The 15,204-nt window shown below is 37.7% G+C and overlaps 1 protein-coding gene and 1 long non-coding RNA gene across 3 annotated transcripts in view; one reads left to right on the top strand and one right to left on the bottom strand.

The window, feature by feature from the left end:
• The window catches only part of LOC120303564, a 29,473-nt gene extending 27,708 nt beyond the window's left edge, over positions 1 to 1,765 (bottom strand). The window contains exon 1 of the long non-coding RNA XR_005555502.1: positions 1,636 to 1,765. This is a non-coding gene — a long non-coding RNA (uncharacterized LOC120303564). The remainder of the gene's footprint in view (positions 1 to 1,635) is intronic.
• NAGLU (N-acetyl-alpha-glucosaminidase) lies at positions 1,021 to 13,796 on the top strand. 2 transcript variants are annotated; one of them, XM_039333313.1, is made up of 6 exons: positions 1,021 to 2,054; positions 5,146 to 5,293; positions 5,389 to 5,535; positions 8,717 to 8,802; positions 9,604 to 9,860; positions 11,445 to 13,796. In XM_039333313.1, the coding sequence occupies exons 1-6, from the start codon at positions 1,627 to 1,629 to the stop codon at positions 12,659 to 12,661; spliced, it is 2,283 nt and encodes a 760-aa protein (XP_039189247.1). In that variant the 5' UTR covers positions 1,021 to 1,626; the 3' UTR covers positions 12,662 to 13,796. The 2 variants fall into 2 exon arrangements, with proteins under 2 accessions (XP_039189247.1, XP_039189249.1); XM_039333315.1 differs by having other exon boundaries at positions 8,722 to 8,802; positions 9,617 to 9,860.
• The last annotated feature ends 1,408 nt before the right edge of the window (positions 13,797 to 15,204 follow it).

Genomic DNA, 15,204 nt, shown 5'->3' on the forward strand with positions numbered 1-15,204 from the left:
ATCTGAAATAGAATTAGAAATGAATCTTTCTTTTTTGATAAAAATAGAACTTGTGATTAAAGTGTTCATTTTTTGTTTTAAATTGAACACCAATAGGTTATAGTATGTTCTACACTAAGAATATCCATAGGTGGAGACTGTTTTAGTTGAGTGATATAGAACATTATGTTCCTTGCACATGGAATGTAACAATACCTATGTGCATGAGTACATGATAAAGACATAACACTAAGATTAATTCCTAAAGACCAGAAGTAACAACATCTAAAGCTTCACAGTCAAGCAATTTTTACCACCGAACCTACTGCCATTACTAGAAACAGGTGGTGCTATGGATTATTCAGATGCTTGTTTGATGTTTCTCACTTCTTACGTTTGAAAAACATTTAGCAGCACCTGACCCTAAAGGAGAGGGATGACCCTGAGCTCTTCATGGAACAACCAGTTATCAGTTGAAACAGCCTCTTCACAAGAACAGTTCTCTCACATGTTCTACAGTATTGTTATTTTTATAAATAGCTTTTTTAGTTCTTTTGTTATCATTGCATGACCCTGGAGCTTAAAATTCTACAATAGTTAACCCATGGGGAGAGAAAAGGAACTCAAATAACTGGGTGGTGAAAAGACTACTAGAGATACATCCCAATGCAACCAGAAAGTGGTATAGGGCAAAGCATTCTTGTGAGTTGTTCATATCAGCTTTTTCATCTTGTGGAATGGAATCTTTTCTATGAATGTATCTTTTCATCATCTTTCAGCAATTTCAGAATATTTGCTTAGGTCTCAAGCAAAAATTGCTATGGAGTTGTCTAATAAAATAATCAGAAGGAAAAAAAGGGAGAAGTGGGGTAAGTGGAACACTGAGCTTGTGCGAAACTTGCCATCTTAATGTACCATCTCATTTTGTCAAGATTTTTCATGACTGAAGAAAAATAATTCTAAGAATATTTAGGAGTCATTCTCTTGATTTATAAACAGTTTTTTTAAAATAAATATTTTATTAAATTTTATGCCGGTAGGGAAAGGATAGGGTCAGTACGGGTATGGGAAGGGGTGGGAATGAGGGATTCAGGTAAGGTAAAGGTAGGTACAATAATGGAGTAACCCCCAACAATAATCCCATGCTTTAACAAGCAAACTACCGTCCGGGTATAAATATTGAATAAACATAGGTTATATAATACTTTATTCTTAGATGCCTATGTGATAGCGAGACTGGTTATTCAGAAGCAAGAACTTGATTTAAATTCAGACTTCGTATTTTCGATTTTAGGAAGTTTTTAAAAAACAGGCTAGAGCCACTTCTCGTGGATGGTTTAATCGGCTTTTCTGTCCTTCTGTAGCGGGCAGAATTAAATTAACTTTGGGATACCTTTTGATTTTACGTTTCTATGGCTCCCATTGAAAATTGTGCTCTCCTCTCTCTACTTCCACGTAATACATCCCAGAATCGGGTTTAACCAGAGAGAATTGCAGAACGCGCGCGAACCAAAGAGGGCTGGGATTTTCCCAGTCAGCAGCGTCCCCGTGATCCTCGTAGAGGCGTGGCGCGCACGCACGAGAGAAAGAGAGATATCGTACCCCGGAACTTCTCTGCATTGTAGCTTCCGGTCAGAGTCCCTTTCTATGGCTCACCTGCGGTTGCTGTTGCTTTGGTCGGCCGTAGAGGCTATATCGTCCGCTGCTAATTCCCGGCCTTTGTGGCAATGGGAGGCGATTGCTCGTTTGCAGCCGGAGGCGGCAGAAGCTCGTCAGGCAACAGCGGTGCAGGAACTCTTGAAGCGGCTTCTGGGCTCGAAGGCAGCTTCTGCCTTCGATGTATCCGTGAACCGGTCTTTGGCCGAACCTGACGGTCTTGACACCTACCGGCTGAGCTCGGAGGCGCCAGGCACGATAAATGTCTCTGGTTCTAGCGGAGTAGCCGCCGCCTCGGGAATCTACCATTACTTGAAGGACTTCTGCGGCTGCCACGTGTCCTGGTCTGGGACGCAGCTCCGACTACCGGAGAGTTTGCCCCCTGTCTCCGCAGAGATTATCGTTACCAGCCCCAACAGGTGAATCGACATTGGAAGAGAAGGAAGGCAAAGGATCCCCTAACCTCTATATGCGAAGCAGGAGTTATATCCGGCTTCCTCTTGAAAATATGGGAAGGCGTCTTTAAAGGCGGGCCCGGAAAGCCGAGTTCCGCTTCAGATAAATTCATCAATCTGCCAATTGACCGAAACTTTTGAGCCTGAATCATTAGATGCTGAAATGAAATTCGCAGAATGTTTGACATCAAAGTTGTGTCTGTCCCAGCTTTATTGCCCAATAGTTGTTTAAGGCAAAGTTTTTCTCTTCAAGGCTCAAGCCTGTACAGGTAGTCCTTGACTTACATAGTGCTTGACTTACAAACCCTATATTTAGTGACTGTTCCGAAGTTACAACAACACTGAAAAAAGTGATGTAATGACTGTTTTCCACCCTTTTGACTGCTCCACGATCATGTGATTAAAATTTGGACGCTTGGCAACTGGCATGTATTTCTGACTGTTGCAGTGTTCCAAGATTATGTCACCATCTTTTGCAACCTGATAAGCAAAATCATTGGAGAAGGCAGATTCACTTAACAACCTTGTTACTAACTTAATAACTGCAGTGATTCAACTAACTGTGGCAAGAAAGGTCATAAAATAGGGCAAAATTCATTTAACAATTATCTTGCTTAGCAATAGAAATTTTGAGCTCAATTGTCATAAATCGAGGACTACCTGTAGTATAGAAGGCACTACCTTAGCACACACAATTAATGACCACTCGTATGTATGTATGTAATTCAGTTAGGGTAAACTTGCGACATCACTTGACATATTGCAATGTATCGTGACTTTTTTCCCATTGCCGGCAATGGGGTGGGCACGGTTTTGGCGTGACCCATCCACCTGCGGGCTGGCAGTTTGACAGCCCTGAGTTAAGCCCTTTTCCAGTTGAGAGTGAGCTGAAATAATTTTTCAAGTACAGTATGAAATGTTATCTCCCAATGAACTTAATGATACAGGTAGTCCTCAATTACAGCCATTCATTTATGACCATTCAAAGGTACAATGGCACTGAAAAAAGTGACTTTTGACCAGTTTTTACACTTATGACTGTTGCAGCATCCCCGTAGTCATGTGACCCAAATTTGGGCATTGTCCCCAGGTTATATGATCATCACTTGTAACCTTTCCAGCTACTTTCTGACAAGCAAAGTAAATGGGGAAAGCCAAATTCACTTAACCACCACATGATTCACTTAACAACTGAAGTGATTTGCTTAACTCTGGCAAAAAAAGGTCATAAAATGGGGCTGAAGTCACTTAACAACTGCTTTGCTTAGCAGTGGAAATTTGGGAGTCACTTGTGGCTGTAAGTTGAGGACTATCATCATTTTTATTTTACTATGGAAAAGCCATGGCTCCTAGGTCTACTGGGTGGCAGCATTCAAGAGAAAGGACTTAGAGAGCGCTCCCTTTATCTAATCTAGTGGAATGGGCAAATATCCTTAGGGAGGGGTGGTCTTGCTAATAGCCTGGCTGTAAAGGTAGTGAGTAGCACCATGAATTATCTCCGAAAGAAACTGGTAGCCAGTATAGCCCATGAGGAAACCGAGATATGCCCAGTGTTGTGAGAGCTGCAACAAGTTGCACCGGTTGTAACTTAGGGTGGTCTTCAAGGGCAGCCCTATGTAGAGCATGTTGCAGTAATCCAATTGGAAGTGACCAAAGCGTGAACGGTCCCGAGCCAGATAGGAGTCCATGAGATAAGCTTTGTGTGAATGTGTTAAATTGCCACTTAACTCTCCTTTACTAATTTCAGAGATCTCAAGGTGCCCTCCATTTTATGATGATCAAAGTATAATGCAGATAGTCCTTGACTTATGAGGACTTAAGATCACAATTGAACTCATAATTTATGTTGCTAAGTGAAAATTTTGTTTGAGTTTTGTCCCATTTTATGAATGTTCTTGAAAAATTTGTTAAGTGAATCATTGCAGTTGTTAAATTCGTAGCAAGATTGTTAAGTGAATCTGACTTGCCCATCTGCCAATCTGCTTTCAGAAGATCATAAAAGATGGTCACATGACCTTGGGACACTGCAGTGGTCATAAATATGAACTAATTGTCAAGCATCTGAATGTAAATCACATGACCATGAGGATGCTGCAACAGTCAGTGAAAAATGGTCATGTCACTTTTTTCAGTGCCATTGTAACTTCCAACAGTCATTAAATGAACTGTTGTAAGTCGAGGATTACCTGTAAAACATGAAATAGCTAACAGTTCACTCCTCGTTCATGATGCCCCTAATTGGCTGGCTGAGAGAGACTGTCACGGATAATGCTAGGCTTACCAAACCATGCAAATCAAATGTGGCTAGAGTACAGGCTGATTTCCATCCATTGAGTCATCCTTTCCCATCATTGGCAGCCCTGAAGCCCCAGGGTTCATATGATCCAGCTACACATTGACTTTCCCAAGAGTCAGTTCATTTTGACTCCTCTTGATTATATGCATGTGTATTTTTTTTTTTGTTGCCAAAACTACATAAATGGTTGGTCAATGTATTCTTCCAAGGTTTTTGTCCCCAAACAACTCAGTGTAGCTCAGAATCCTGTGATTTCCTGGTGAGTTCAAGCCAAAATACTAACCATGTTTGATGCTATGAAAACTTTTCACAATCAAGATTGGCTAGGTATTATTTAGTCAATTATTATGTAGTCAATTCTTCCCAAATTATAATTTTTAATGTGATAGAAGAGAGAATTTTATTATTCCGTGGTGGCGCAATGGTTAGAATGCAGATTGCAGGCTAATTCTGCTGACTGCTAGCAGTTCAGTTCTCACCGGCTCAAAGTTGACTGAGCCTTCCATCCTTCTGAGGTCGGTAAATGAGTACCCAAATTGTTGGGGGCAATATGCTGATTCTGTAAACCGCTTAGAGACGGCTGTAAAACATTGTGAAGCGGTATATATGTCTAAGTGCTATTGTTATTATGATGACAGTCATGCAAGTGTGATACATAGAATAGAAATTTTATAATTAAAGATTAAAAATGTATGAAGAATAATTTCATTAAGTACATTGAATTTATTGTTTATGCATTTATTTTATTTTTCTCCTTAGGTTCCGGTTCTATCAAAATGTCTGCACTTACAGCTATTCCTTTGTGTGGTGGAACTGGGACCGCTGGGAACAGGAGATTGACTGGATGGCTCTCCATGGAATTAACATGGCACTGGCATTCACTGGGCAGGAAGCCATATGGCAACGAGTATGTGTTATTAAGCATATTATTGTGGCTTTAACAATATTTAAACCCAGGATCTTCTCCAGAGCAACTATTAAGCTCTACTATTGTTTTTATAGGTGTATTTGTCACTGGGTCTAAAGCAATCAGAAATCGATGAGTACTTCACTGGCCCTGCTTTCTTAGCTTGGAACCGGATGGGGAATTTGCACACTTGGGCGGGACCGTTGCCCTTCTCCTGGCATCAGAAAAAGCTAAATTTGCAGGTACTTAGTCTGGCTGATATGGAAAGTATAGTTTTGGTTTTTGGCAGTAGGTGCCTTCTGTCTTCCTGTCATATTTTCCTTCATACCTTTTGTGGTAAACTATAGTAGATAAATTTGAGCTTAGTTTTATATCTGCCGCGTCGAGTTTTAAAGTAATAAATGAATCAGGTAATTTAACCCTGTGTTTTTTAGTCTTATGTTTCAGGAAAAGATTAGAGGAGATGTTCATAGTGATATAATGCAGGGGAAAATGTGGTGGTGCACAGCACCTAGACTTTCTGAAAATTACAATCCTGCATTTGTCTGGCAAGAGCCCTTCCTAGTGTTATTTTAAAAGGCACAAGGATGTCCATTCTTTTTATTAAAGATACTAAAATTAGCAGTAATATTATCCTGGTAAACTGAGTGTAATCAATCTTATAGTTTGTGAAATAGATTCATGAGCATTTTTTTTCCAAAGATAATTTTTATTAAATTTTTAAAATTTTTCAAAAACCAAAACAAAACAATCTTCCCCCCCACCTCCCCAACCCTCCCATTCCCACCCCCGATCTTCCCAGAGCTGAATATAGGCTTAATTAAAATTTAACCAAAAAATCTTAAAAAAAAATATAAACCATAAATGAATCTAGCATTAGTTAAAAATCTAAATACATTAATTAGAAAAATTATAAAATAATTAACAATAGTATATATATATATAAAAAAAACAAAAAATAAATGTTTAACAAGGAAAAGAATAGAGGAAGAGAAAAAGTATAAATTATTAAAAAACTAAATAATATTTTTTTATATCCAACTTATGTTGTATAAAATCTATCCATTTTTTCCATACCGCAACATACTTCTCTTGCGATTGATCCTTCAAGAAAGCCGAAATCTTTGCCATTTCCACTAAGTAAGAAACTTTGAGAAACCACTCTTGCAGAGTAGGCAAAGATTCCTTCTTCCAACATTGCCCTACTAACAACCTTGCGGCTGTAATTAAATTTAACATCAATGTAATCTCCTTAATATCACAATCAATAACAATACCTAACAAAAAAAATTGTGGGGTAAATTTTACCCTCCTTCTAAAAATTCTTTGGATATTCCACCATATCTTAATCCAAAAAGCTTTTATATTTTTACACGACCACCAAATATGATAATAAGTAGCATCCAGACATCCACATCTCCAACATTTAGGCTGTAAGTCAGGATACATACGAGACATTTTTTGTGGATCAAGGTGCCATCTGTAAAACATTTTGTAAAAATTCTCCCTTAAATTCTGAGCTTGTGTAAATTTAACATTTCTCACCCAAATAGTTTCCCAAGTATCTAATAAAACTGGTTCACCAAAATTTTGTGCCCATTTAATCATACATTCTTTAACTAATTCTGCTTCTGAGTCCAATTCTACTAACACCCCATAAATTCTCTTAATGTGAGTTCGTCTTTGATCTTTTACTTGTTTAAAAAAATTCTCATCTTCTCTAAGCAAACCCACATTACAATCTACCTTCCATCTATCCACAATTTGTCTGTACTGAAACCATGAATATATAATATTTTCTTGTGCTAAATCTTCCAAAGGTTTTAACTGCCAATTTTTACCATCCCATCTAAGTAATTGTGCATAAGAAACACTATCCATCTTAACTCCTCTCCTTATCCCCTCTATCGCATGCCATGGTATGGCCTATAATGGAATTTTAGAATCAGTTCTATAATATTTCCTCCAGACCCGAAGTAAAGAAATCCTTATAATATGAGATTTAAAAACCCTGTCAACCTTTTTATTAAAAATTAAATAGGCATGCCATCCAAAAAGTAAATCCCACCCCTCCAAGAGGAGTATTTCTACATTTGTTAAGTTAATCCAATCACTAATTAATGTTAAAACCACAGCATCATAATACAATTTCAAGTTCGGTACCTTGAGTCCACCTCTCTCACGAGTATCTTGCATAATTTTAAGTGTTACTCTTGGTTTTTTCCCTGCCCAGATAAATTTGTTGATACCTTTCTGCCATTCATTTAAGTTAACCTCATTCTTTAAAATAGGTATCATTTGAAATAAAAAAAGAAACTTTGGCAGAACATTCATTTTAATCGCCGCAATTCTTCCCAAAAGGGATAATTGCAACTTCTCCCTATTTTTCAATTCTCTTTGTGTCTTGACCCACAGCTTTTCATAATTATTTTTATACAGTTTTGCATTAGAGACAGATAAAATAACCCCCAAATATTTTACCTTATCAACAACCTCGAAATCTGTCAGATTAACCAAGGTCTGCTTATCAAGATTAGTCATATTTTTGGATCATATTTTAGTCTTATTGTTGTTAATTTTAAAACCTGAAACCCGTCCATATTGATGTATCAATTGTAGTAACTCTACTACAGAATGAATAGGTTGTGATAAGGTAACCACCAAATCATCTGCAAAAGCTCTTAATTTATATTCTTTTTTATTGACTTCTATTCCTTTTATTTGCTGTGATTCTCGAATTTTAATCAGCAATATTTCCAAAGTTAAAACAAACAGCAATGGTGACAATGGACATCCCTGTCTAGTCCCTTTTTCTATTGTGAAAACCTCTGACAAACCCCCATTAGATTCATGAGCATTTTTGATACTTATAATATAGCACTTGTACTCTTTCTCCTCTAAACTCACATTGGCTTACATGGGGATTAAGTCTTGCATTGTATCATCACAGTTATTATAGAAAATAATGACTTGTCTCTGATGATCAAGCATCACAATTGATCAAAACTGTGTTCCCAACCAGCATGCTAGGTTTATCAGCTGATTTAATAAATCAGTGTTATTTGCAGTTTATTTCTCTTTTTTGAGGATGTTATGGGAGCTTTTATAATGAATTGCAGGCCAAGATTGAAAATTCTGGAAATGAAGAATAGAGTGAATTAAATAGTCTTTTAGCTCTCTTTCATTTATTTTGTTTGTTTATTTATTTGTATCTCACCTTTATTACACACTACAATTCTGAGTAAAACAGGAATTATCAGAAAATTAGGTCTTAAATCTCATATCATATTGGCCCACAGAATGCACAGCTCTTTCCAGAAATGGGCCTTTTTCTGGACCAATTTTATGGATGTTGTGGGGCACAGTGTGGATTATTCTGTGGCTTTGCTTCATTGCTCCATCCTGACTCTTTTACTTTCCCAGTACAGAATTCTAGAGAGAATGAGGTCTCTGGGTATGTTGACAGTGCTTCCTGCCTTCTCTGGGCATATCCCTCGAGGCATTCTAAGGTAAATGAACAAAATGAGTTGAGTTGAGCATATAAGAAACTGCCTCATACCAGGATAGACTGTTTTCCATCTGACCAAGTGTTGTCAACATCAGTGCTTCTCAACCTTGGCAATTTTAAGATGTATGGACTTCAGCTCCAGAATTTTGCAAGTCCATACTTTTTAAAGTTGCCAAAGTTAACAAATGCTGATCTATGGTCTTTTTTTTTAACAATTACATCAGTCCCTAGCCAGTGTGGACATTGGCCTTATAAAGCTGGAAGGCATACATTTGGAAAGCCTGGCCTAAACTCACTGGCAGCAGACCCCAAGATTTTCAGACTTCCTGGAAAGGAAACTTAGGGCTTTTTTTTATGGAAAGGATGTACTTATCCACCAAGCAGTGGTTACACTGGTCTTTCTCCAAGGGGATGAGGATGTTGGATTTTGGGGAGTATTCATGTGAAGGCCAGTGCTAAAATAAGACAAAACACCTTGGAGCAAAATTCAGAATGTGTTTAAGTAATAATTCTGAGAAGTGCTTTGAACCCAAGCAGCATATATTTTCTATTATTAATCAGACCTCTTAACATCTGGGTCCAAAGGTCAATGGAGAAGACACAAGAGGGACATGTGATCTTGAATGTATTTCTTGCTTTGAATTTTTTTTAATATTCTGGATTCCTGCCATAATAATCATTGAGTATTCTCTTTGCTTGAGTCTAAATCTTCCTGTAGAAACTCATAGTACTTAGCACACACCCAATGAATTTAGAGTTGACTTTGTAATCTGCTTCAGAATGATTTTTTTTTCCATGTTAGGGTATTTCCACAGGTCAATGCCACACAACTGGGGAACTGGAGCCATTTTGATTGCACCTATTCATGTGCTTACCTCTTATCACCTGAAGACCCCATGTTTCAGGTTATAGGGACCCTCTTTTTAAAGGAGCTTATCAAAGAATTTGGTACAGATCATGTATACAGTGCTGACACCTTCAATGAGATGCACCCACTTTCATCGAATACCACCTACCTCTCCAAGGTCAGCGCCGCTGTCTTCCGCTCCATGAATGGAGGTATGAAGTGACAGAGCCTCTTTTTCTCCCTCTTTTTCCTCCCTATTTATCTCTTCTCATCTTTAGTCCTATTTTTTTTCTTTATCTCTGCTCATCTTTAGCCCTTCAACACATTATCTTTAGCTCATTTAGCCATATGTATTGCAAAAATAATAGTAAGAGTGGCACTTTCGCCTCCCACTCAGAAGGTTGAGAGTTCAATCCTAGGTAGTGGCAGATGTTTCTCTCCTAGGGTGCAAAGAAAAAATATCTGCTGTGACTTCTGCATGGCGTCAGGAAGAGCGCTCAGCTTCATCCAGTTGCCCCAACTCCACCAAATTATGGGATTACAGAATCATAAAAAGGGAATTTATATTGCAAGGATAATAGTAGAGCCTTTTCAAAATTTCAGATGCTGAATTAATATCCATAAAAGCTGTGGAAAGTCAGAGGTTTTTTTTAATAATGTACTTAAACATTTATAAATAACCTTTTCTCCCATAAGGAGCTCACTTGCAGTTCATAATAAGAAGAAATATCCCAATCATTAAAGCAGTTACCAACCAAGTTTGCAAATAAACTATTAAAAATCTGATGAAATAAAAACAGTTTCCTTAAAAGTTATAAGCTTTTTCCATTCCTGGGGTGCTGCTATAAAGAAGGTCCTGTCTCACATTAGCAGCAGATATACCTTCCTTGGTGATTAATTGCAACTTTTCTGTAATTTCCATGTGGGGTAAGATGGTCCTTTCCTTGCTGAATGGCAAATAAACACATACATCATGTGAATGTTTTTGTCCCGCTATCTATAATATGAATCATATGTAGGGATTTACAATTATTTATTCAAAAGTGGACATTATTCTGTTTCTTGTTGCTGAGATTTTATGAACTTTTCTTTAAATTATGTATATATAGAATTGCTACTTTGTTGCCTTAGAATAAGATAGCTTCACATGTTCACATATTGCTCAGAGATATTACTCTGCATGACTTTGAGTCAGAAATGAAGTATAGCATGAAAAAACATACCAACTCTGATCAAAGGAATTTAGAGTTTATTTAGGATACTTTTTTAAAATATAAATTTAAAGTCCTGTTCTTCTATCATGGAATTTAGGGTAGTCATTGAATTTCATATTTTTATTCTTTTTAATATCTATCTCAGAAAGTTAACAAAGAGATATGATTTGTCCAAGGTCATCCAGTAATCTGGCTGAATAGAGATTTCAATCAAGGTTTCATTAGCTTCAATCCATCCATTGCACCACACTAACTTGCATATTTTGTTTACACCTAATAGATTTATACCTATAGGTTTTCAGGTTATGATTAATTTTATTGCTGTGATTGCCGGATCTGTAACAAAAAACTTAGAACCAGAAATGTTTTCTTCCAAGAGAAATCCAGGGCAGAAAATATAAATAATTTTAGGTAAATAAATGAAAAGCATACAGTATGCTAACAGTATTACACACTTGTAAACAGAAAGAAACTGAACCTATATTATTATTATCAAGAAATAAATAAGAAATAGACTGCAGAATAAAAGTAATGGTTCTGAATTTGTATTTTTCCTTTCTTTGATTGTGCCTGTCCTCATAGTTGACTCCCATGCCATATGGCTGATGCAAGGTTGGCTTTTCCAACACCAGAGAGACTTCTGGCAACCTGCTCAAGTTAAAGCCCTTCTTCGAGGTGTACCTATAGGCAGGATGCTGGTGCTGGACCTCTTTGCTGAATCTAAGCCTGTCTACCTCTGGACTGAGTCCTTCTATGGGCAGCCTTTTATCTGGTGCATGCTTCACAACTTTGGTGGGAACCATGGCCTTTTTGGCATGGTGGAGAGCATTAACCAAGGCCCCTTTGAAGCCAGACATTTTCTCAACTCTACTATGATTGGCATAGGCCTCACCCCTGAAGGTATTGAACAAAATGATGTGATATATGAACTCATAACAGATTTAGGTTGGCTCAAGGAGCCAATAAATCTACAACAGTGGGTTGCCACATACAGTACAGAGCGCTATGGTGTCAAGAACATGCAAGTGATAAAGGCCTGGCAATTGCTATTCCAGAGTGTCTATAATTGTTCAGGGCCTTGTGTAAATCACAACCACAGCCCCCTTGTCCACCGTCCTTCTTTTCGGATGAACACAGAGGTCTGGTACAATAAAAGTGATGTCTATGAAGCCTGGCAGCTGTTTCAAAATACTTCTGGTGAACTGGGCAACAGCAGCACCTTCTGCTATGACCTTGTGGATGTTGTTCGTCAGGTTCTGCAACAGCTAGTGAGTGATTACTACTTGGAAATCAAACAGGCTTTTCAGAAACGTGTGCTGTCACAACTCCTGGTTACTGGTGGTGTTCTAATCTATGACCTTCTTCCTGAACTGGACACTCTTCTCTCCAGTGACAGACGTTTTTTGCTGGGAGGATGGCTGGAAGCTGCCCACAAAATGGCCACCAGCAAAAAGGAGGAACAGTTGTATGACTTCAATGCACGCAACCAATTAACTCTTTGGGGACCTGACGGCAACATTTTGGACTATGCCAACAAACAACTAGCAGGGCTGATGCTAGACTATTACAGAATGCGTTGGAAGTTTTTCATTATCACTTTGGTGAAATGCCTCAATTCTGGAACACCTTTTCACCAGGATCAATTTAACCAAGCTGTCATCAAAGTAGAAAAGAGATTTATCTACAGTGAAAAACAGTATCCATCAAAACCTATTGGCAATACACTTGAGATAGCTACAAAGATATATCTTAAATATTACCCCTCTGCCATGAAGTACAGTCACTTGATGCCAGTGTGACGGAGACACTCCTTTCTTGGTATAACTTTTTGGATCATCGATTCCAGCTTTGTACTTGTATTGGTTTACTGAGTTAAAGTTCACTCTGTTTTTTTTAATAGATGCCCCAATGTCCAAATAGAATTGGAACTATATGAGAGAAAAGGCCTAGTTTTTAGAAAAAGATACATCAGGCTATGCGCAAAATCATGGAAGTAATACTTCTATTGGGTAATAACTGAATAAGATTTGTAATTATTGGCAAAAATTCAGCATATTATCTTAGAGTAAAGATAAAGATAAAGGTTTCTACTGTCCAGTCATGTCAGACTCTAGGGGTGGTGCTCATATTTGTTTCTTAGCCGAGGGAGCCAGCATGGTCCAAAGACATTTCCATGGTCATGTGGTGGCATGACTATACGCCAAAGTGCACAGAATGCTGTTACCTTCCCACCAAAGTGGTACCTATTTATCTATCTGCATTTGCATGCTTTTGAATGGCTAGATGGGCAGGAGCTGCGGCATGTAATAGGAGCTAATCCTGTTGTGTGACATTTGGGTCTTGAATCCGGGCAGTGAGCTTTTCAGCTGACAAAACTCAGTGTCTTTAACTGCTGAGCCATCTTAGAGGTACCTGCCTTTGTTATTCAAATACTCCAGCATGGTTCCAATTAAGTTGAAAAATGCATTGACTGTATTAGCAAAAATGAGTGCTATTGATTTGTATAGATGATCACAAAGCCGTGTTTGGCTCCTCTATATCCCTATTCAGCCTTCTTCCTTTCTGTAGATCAGTGTTTCCCAAACTTGACAATTTTAAGGCATGAGGACTTCAACTCTCAGAATTCCACAGCCAGCAACGCTGGCTGTGGAATTCTGGGAGTTGAAGTCCACATGCCTTAAAATTGTCAAGTTTGGGAAACACTGCTGTAGATCATTCTATACAACTGATACCAGTGCAATTTTGCTCTTCTGAGAAAGTGTCTATAGAGGAAATTGGTCTTGATTTCTGCAGGACCTCTTTAGGCAAAATCATATTAGTTTGGTTGAAAAGTCAGTGTAATGAAAAGTCACCAAACTAAAAAAAACTATACAGAAATGTGTTTTTTTATCTTTATATTATAGGTATAATAATAAAAGGAAAGATGCATACTGATTCCAGTGTTTGCTGATCATTCATATGTTGGTTTGTAGGATAATCCTAACCGTAGGATAATCCTAACCCTGCTAGGATTATCCTTCCAAATGCCCTTCCAAAAAAGAACAGCTTGGAATGCAGAGTAAGGGATTCAACTAATGTTCTCATTTCACACGCATGTGATTGGCTTATAGAGAACTTTGAGATGAACCAATGTTGCCTCTTCGTGGATTTCGAAATAACTCAAACTGTTTCCACTAGCTGCCTTCTAGGCATATAGGTCCACAATTCCCATTATCTTCTCATTATGAAGCATATGATAATTACATGGTCTAATTGATCTATTGGAAAAGACTATAATCTTTCACAGTGCCTTGCTCTTCTTGAGTTACAAAATTATATTTATACCCATCTAGATTCATATACATCATAAAGTCTAATCTCTAATGATTTTTGGGTTTCATTACTGTACAGATGTGCCCTCTTGTGGTCAAAGAGGAGCAAAGTGAAAAATGCATTTCAGAGGATATGTACGGTAGTAAGGCTGTCGAACCCTTCTATCTGAAGGCAAAAAGATGCAATACATCTTTTTCTGTAATCACTTAGCTGTCCTTTTCTTCTGTAAGTACAATCTCAGAAAAAGAAATGTTTGGTTTAAGAAGCTGCAGACACATAACAATGAACCTTAAAGCGTTTTTCTGGCTTCAAAAAATTAGGAACATATCTAGTTTAAATAAGCATAATCAGCATCTTAATCCAAGACTTTTGGATTATAAGGGCTATAGCTTAGTCATAAAACATATACTTTTCATGCTAAATTTTTCATATCAATCTCTGGTACTTCAAATATGAATTTGTCAAAAATCCAAAGAGCACCAGTAATTAGAATATACATTGTTTAATACTCTACTTTAATAGGTAGTTTCCTATATAAGTACAGTTTTGTAATTTACAATGTTCCTCAGCTTTTAAAAATAGATTTTTGATAAGTACTGTTTTCTGTCTTCATTCACAACCTACATAAATTGCCAGATTGGTTTCAATAATGGAGAACGCTGGGACAGGTTATCACTAGCACCTCTGTAGCTGCTAAGAAAGTTTCCAAAGACATGCAAGCTTTCTTAAGAGAGGCTCTTAAGTTGTTTCAATAATGAGGCAAAGCTGGAGATAAATCATTTTCATATAGGTCCTGTAATAAAGTACCCATAGCATCTGCCACAACTAAAAAACAAGGTGCAAAAAGCCATAGCATCAATACCTTCTAGCAAATATATGAAGTATGGAGCACACAATATTCCGAATGTAGAAGTGGTGATAAGTACTGTTTTTAAGGCTAGGGAGTGAGTAAGGCTAGGCCGCTAGGGAGTTAATGGAGAATTCCAAACAACTAGTTACTGATTATGTTTTGCATTTGATTGTATTCTTT

The sequence above is a fragment of the Crotalus tigris genome, unplaced genomic scaffold, assembly GCF_016545835.1.
Source record: "Crotalus tigris isolate CLP2741 ecotype Arizona unplaced genomic scaffold, ASM1654583v1 scf7180000024472.5447098, whole genome shotgun sequence".
Classification (NCBI taxonomy): domain Eukaryota; kingdom Metazoa; phylum Chordata; class Lepidosauria; order Squamata; family Viperidae; genus Crotalus; species Crotalus tigris.

Coding starts and splice junctions, on each gene's coding strand:
- NAGLU (XM_039333313.1), top strand. CDS start 1,627: ATGGCTCACCTGCGGTTGCTGTTGCTTTGGTCGGCCGTAGAGGCTATA. Junction 2,055..5,145: donor ATCGTTACCAGCCCCAACAG/GTGAATCGACAT, acceptor TTTTCTCCTTAG/GTTCCGGTTCTATCAAAATG. Junction 9,861..11,444: donor CTTCCGCTCCATGAATGGAG/GTATGAAGTGAC, acceptor CTGTCCTCATAG/TTGACTCCCATGCCATATGG.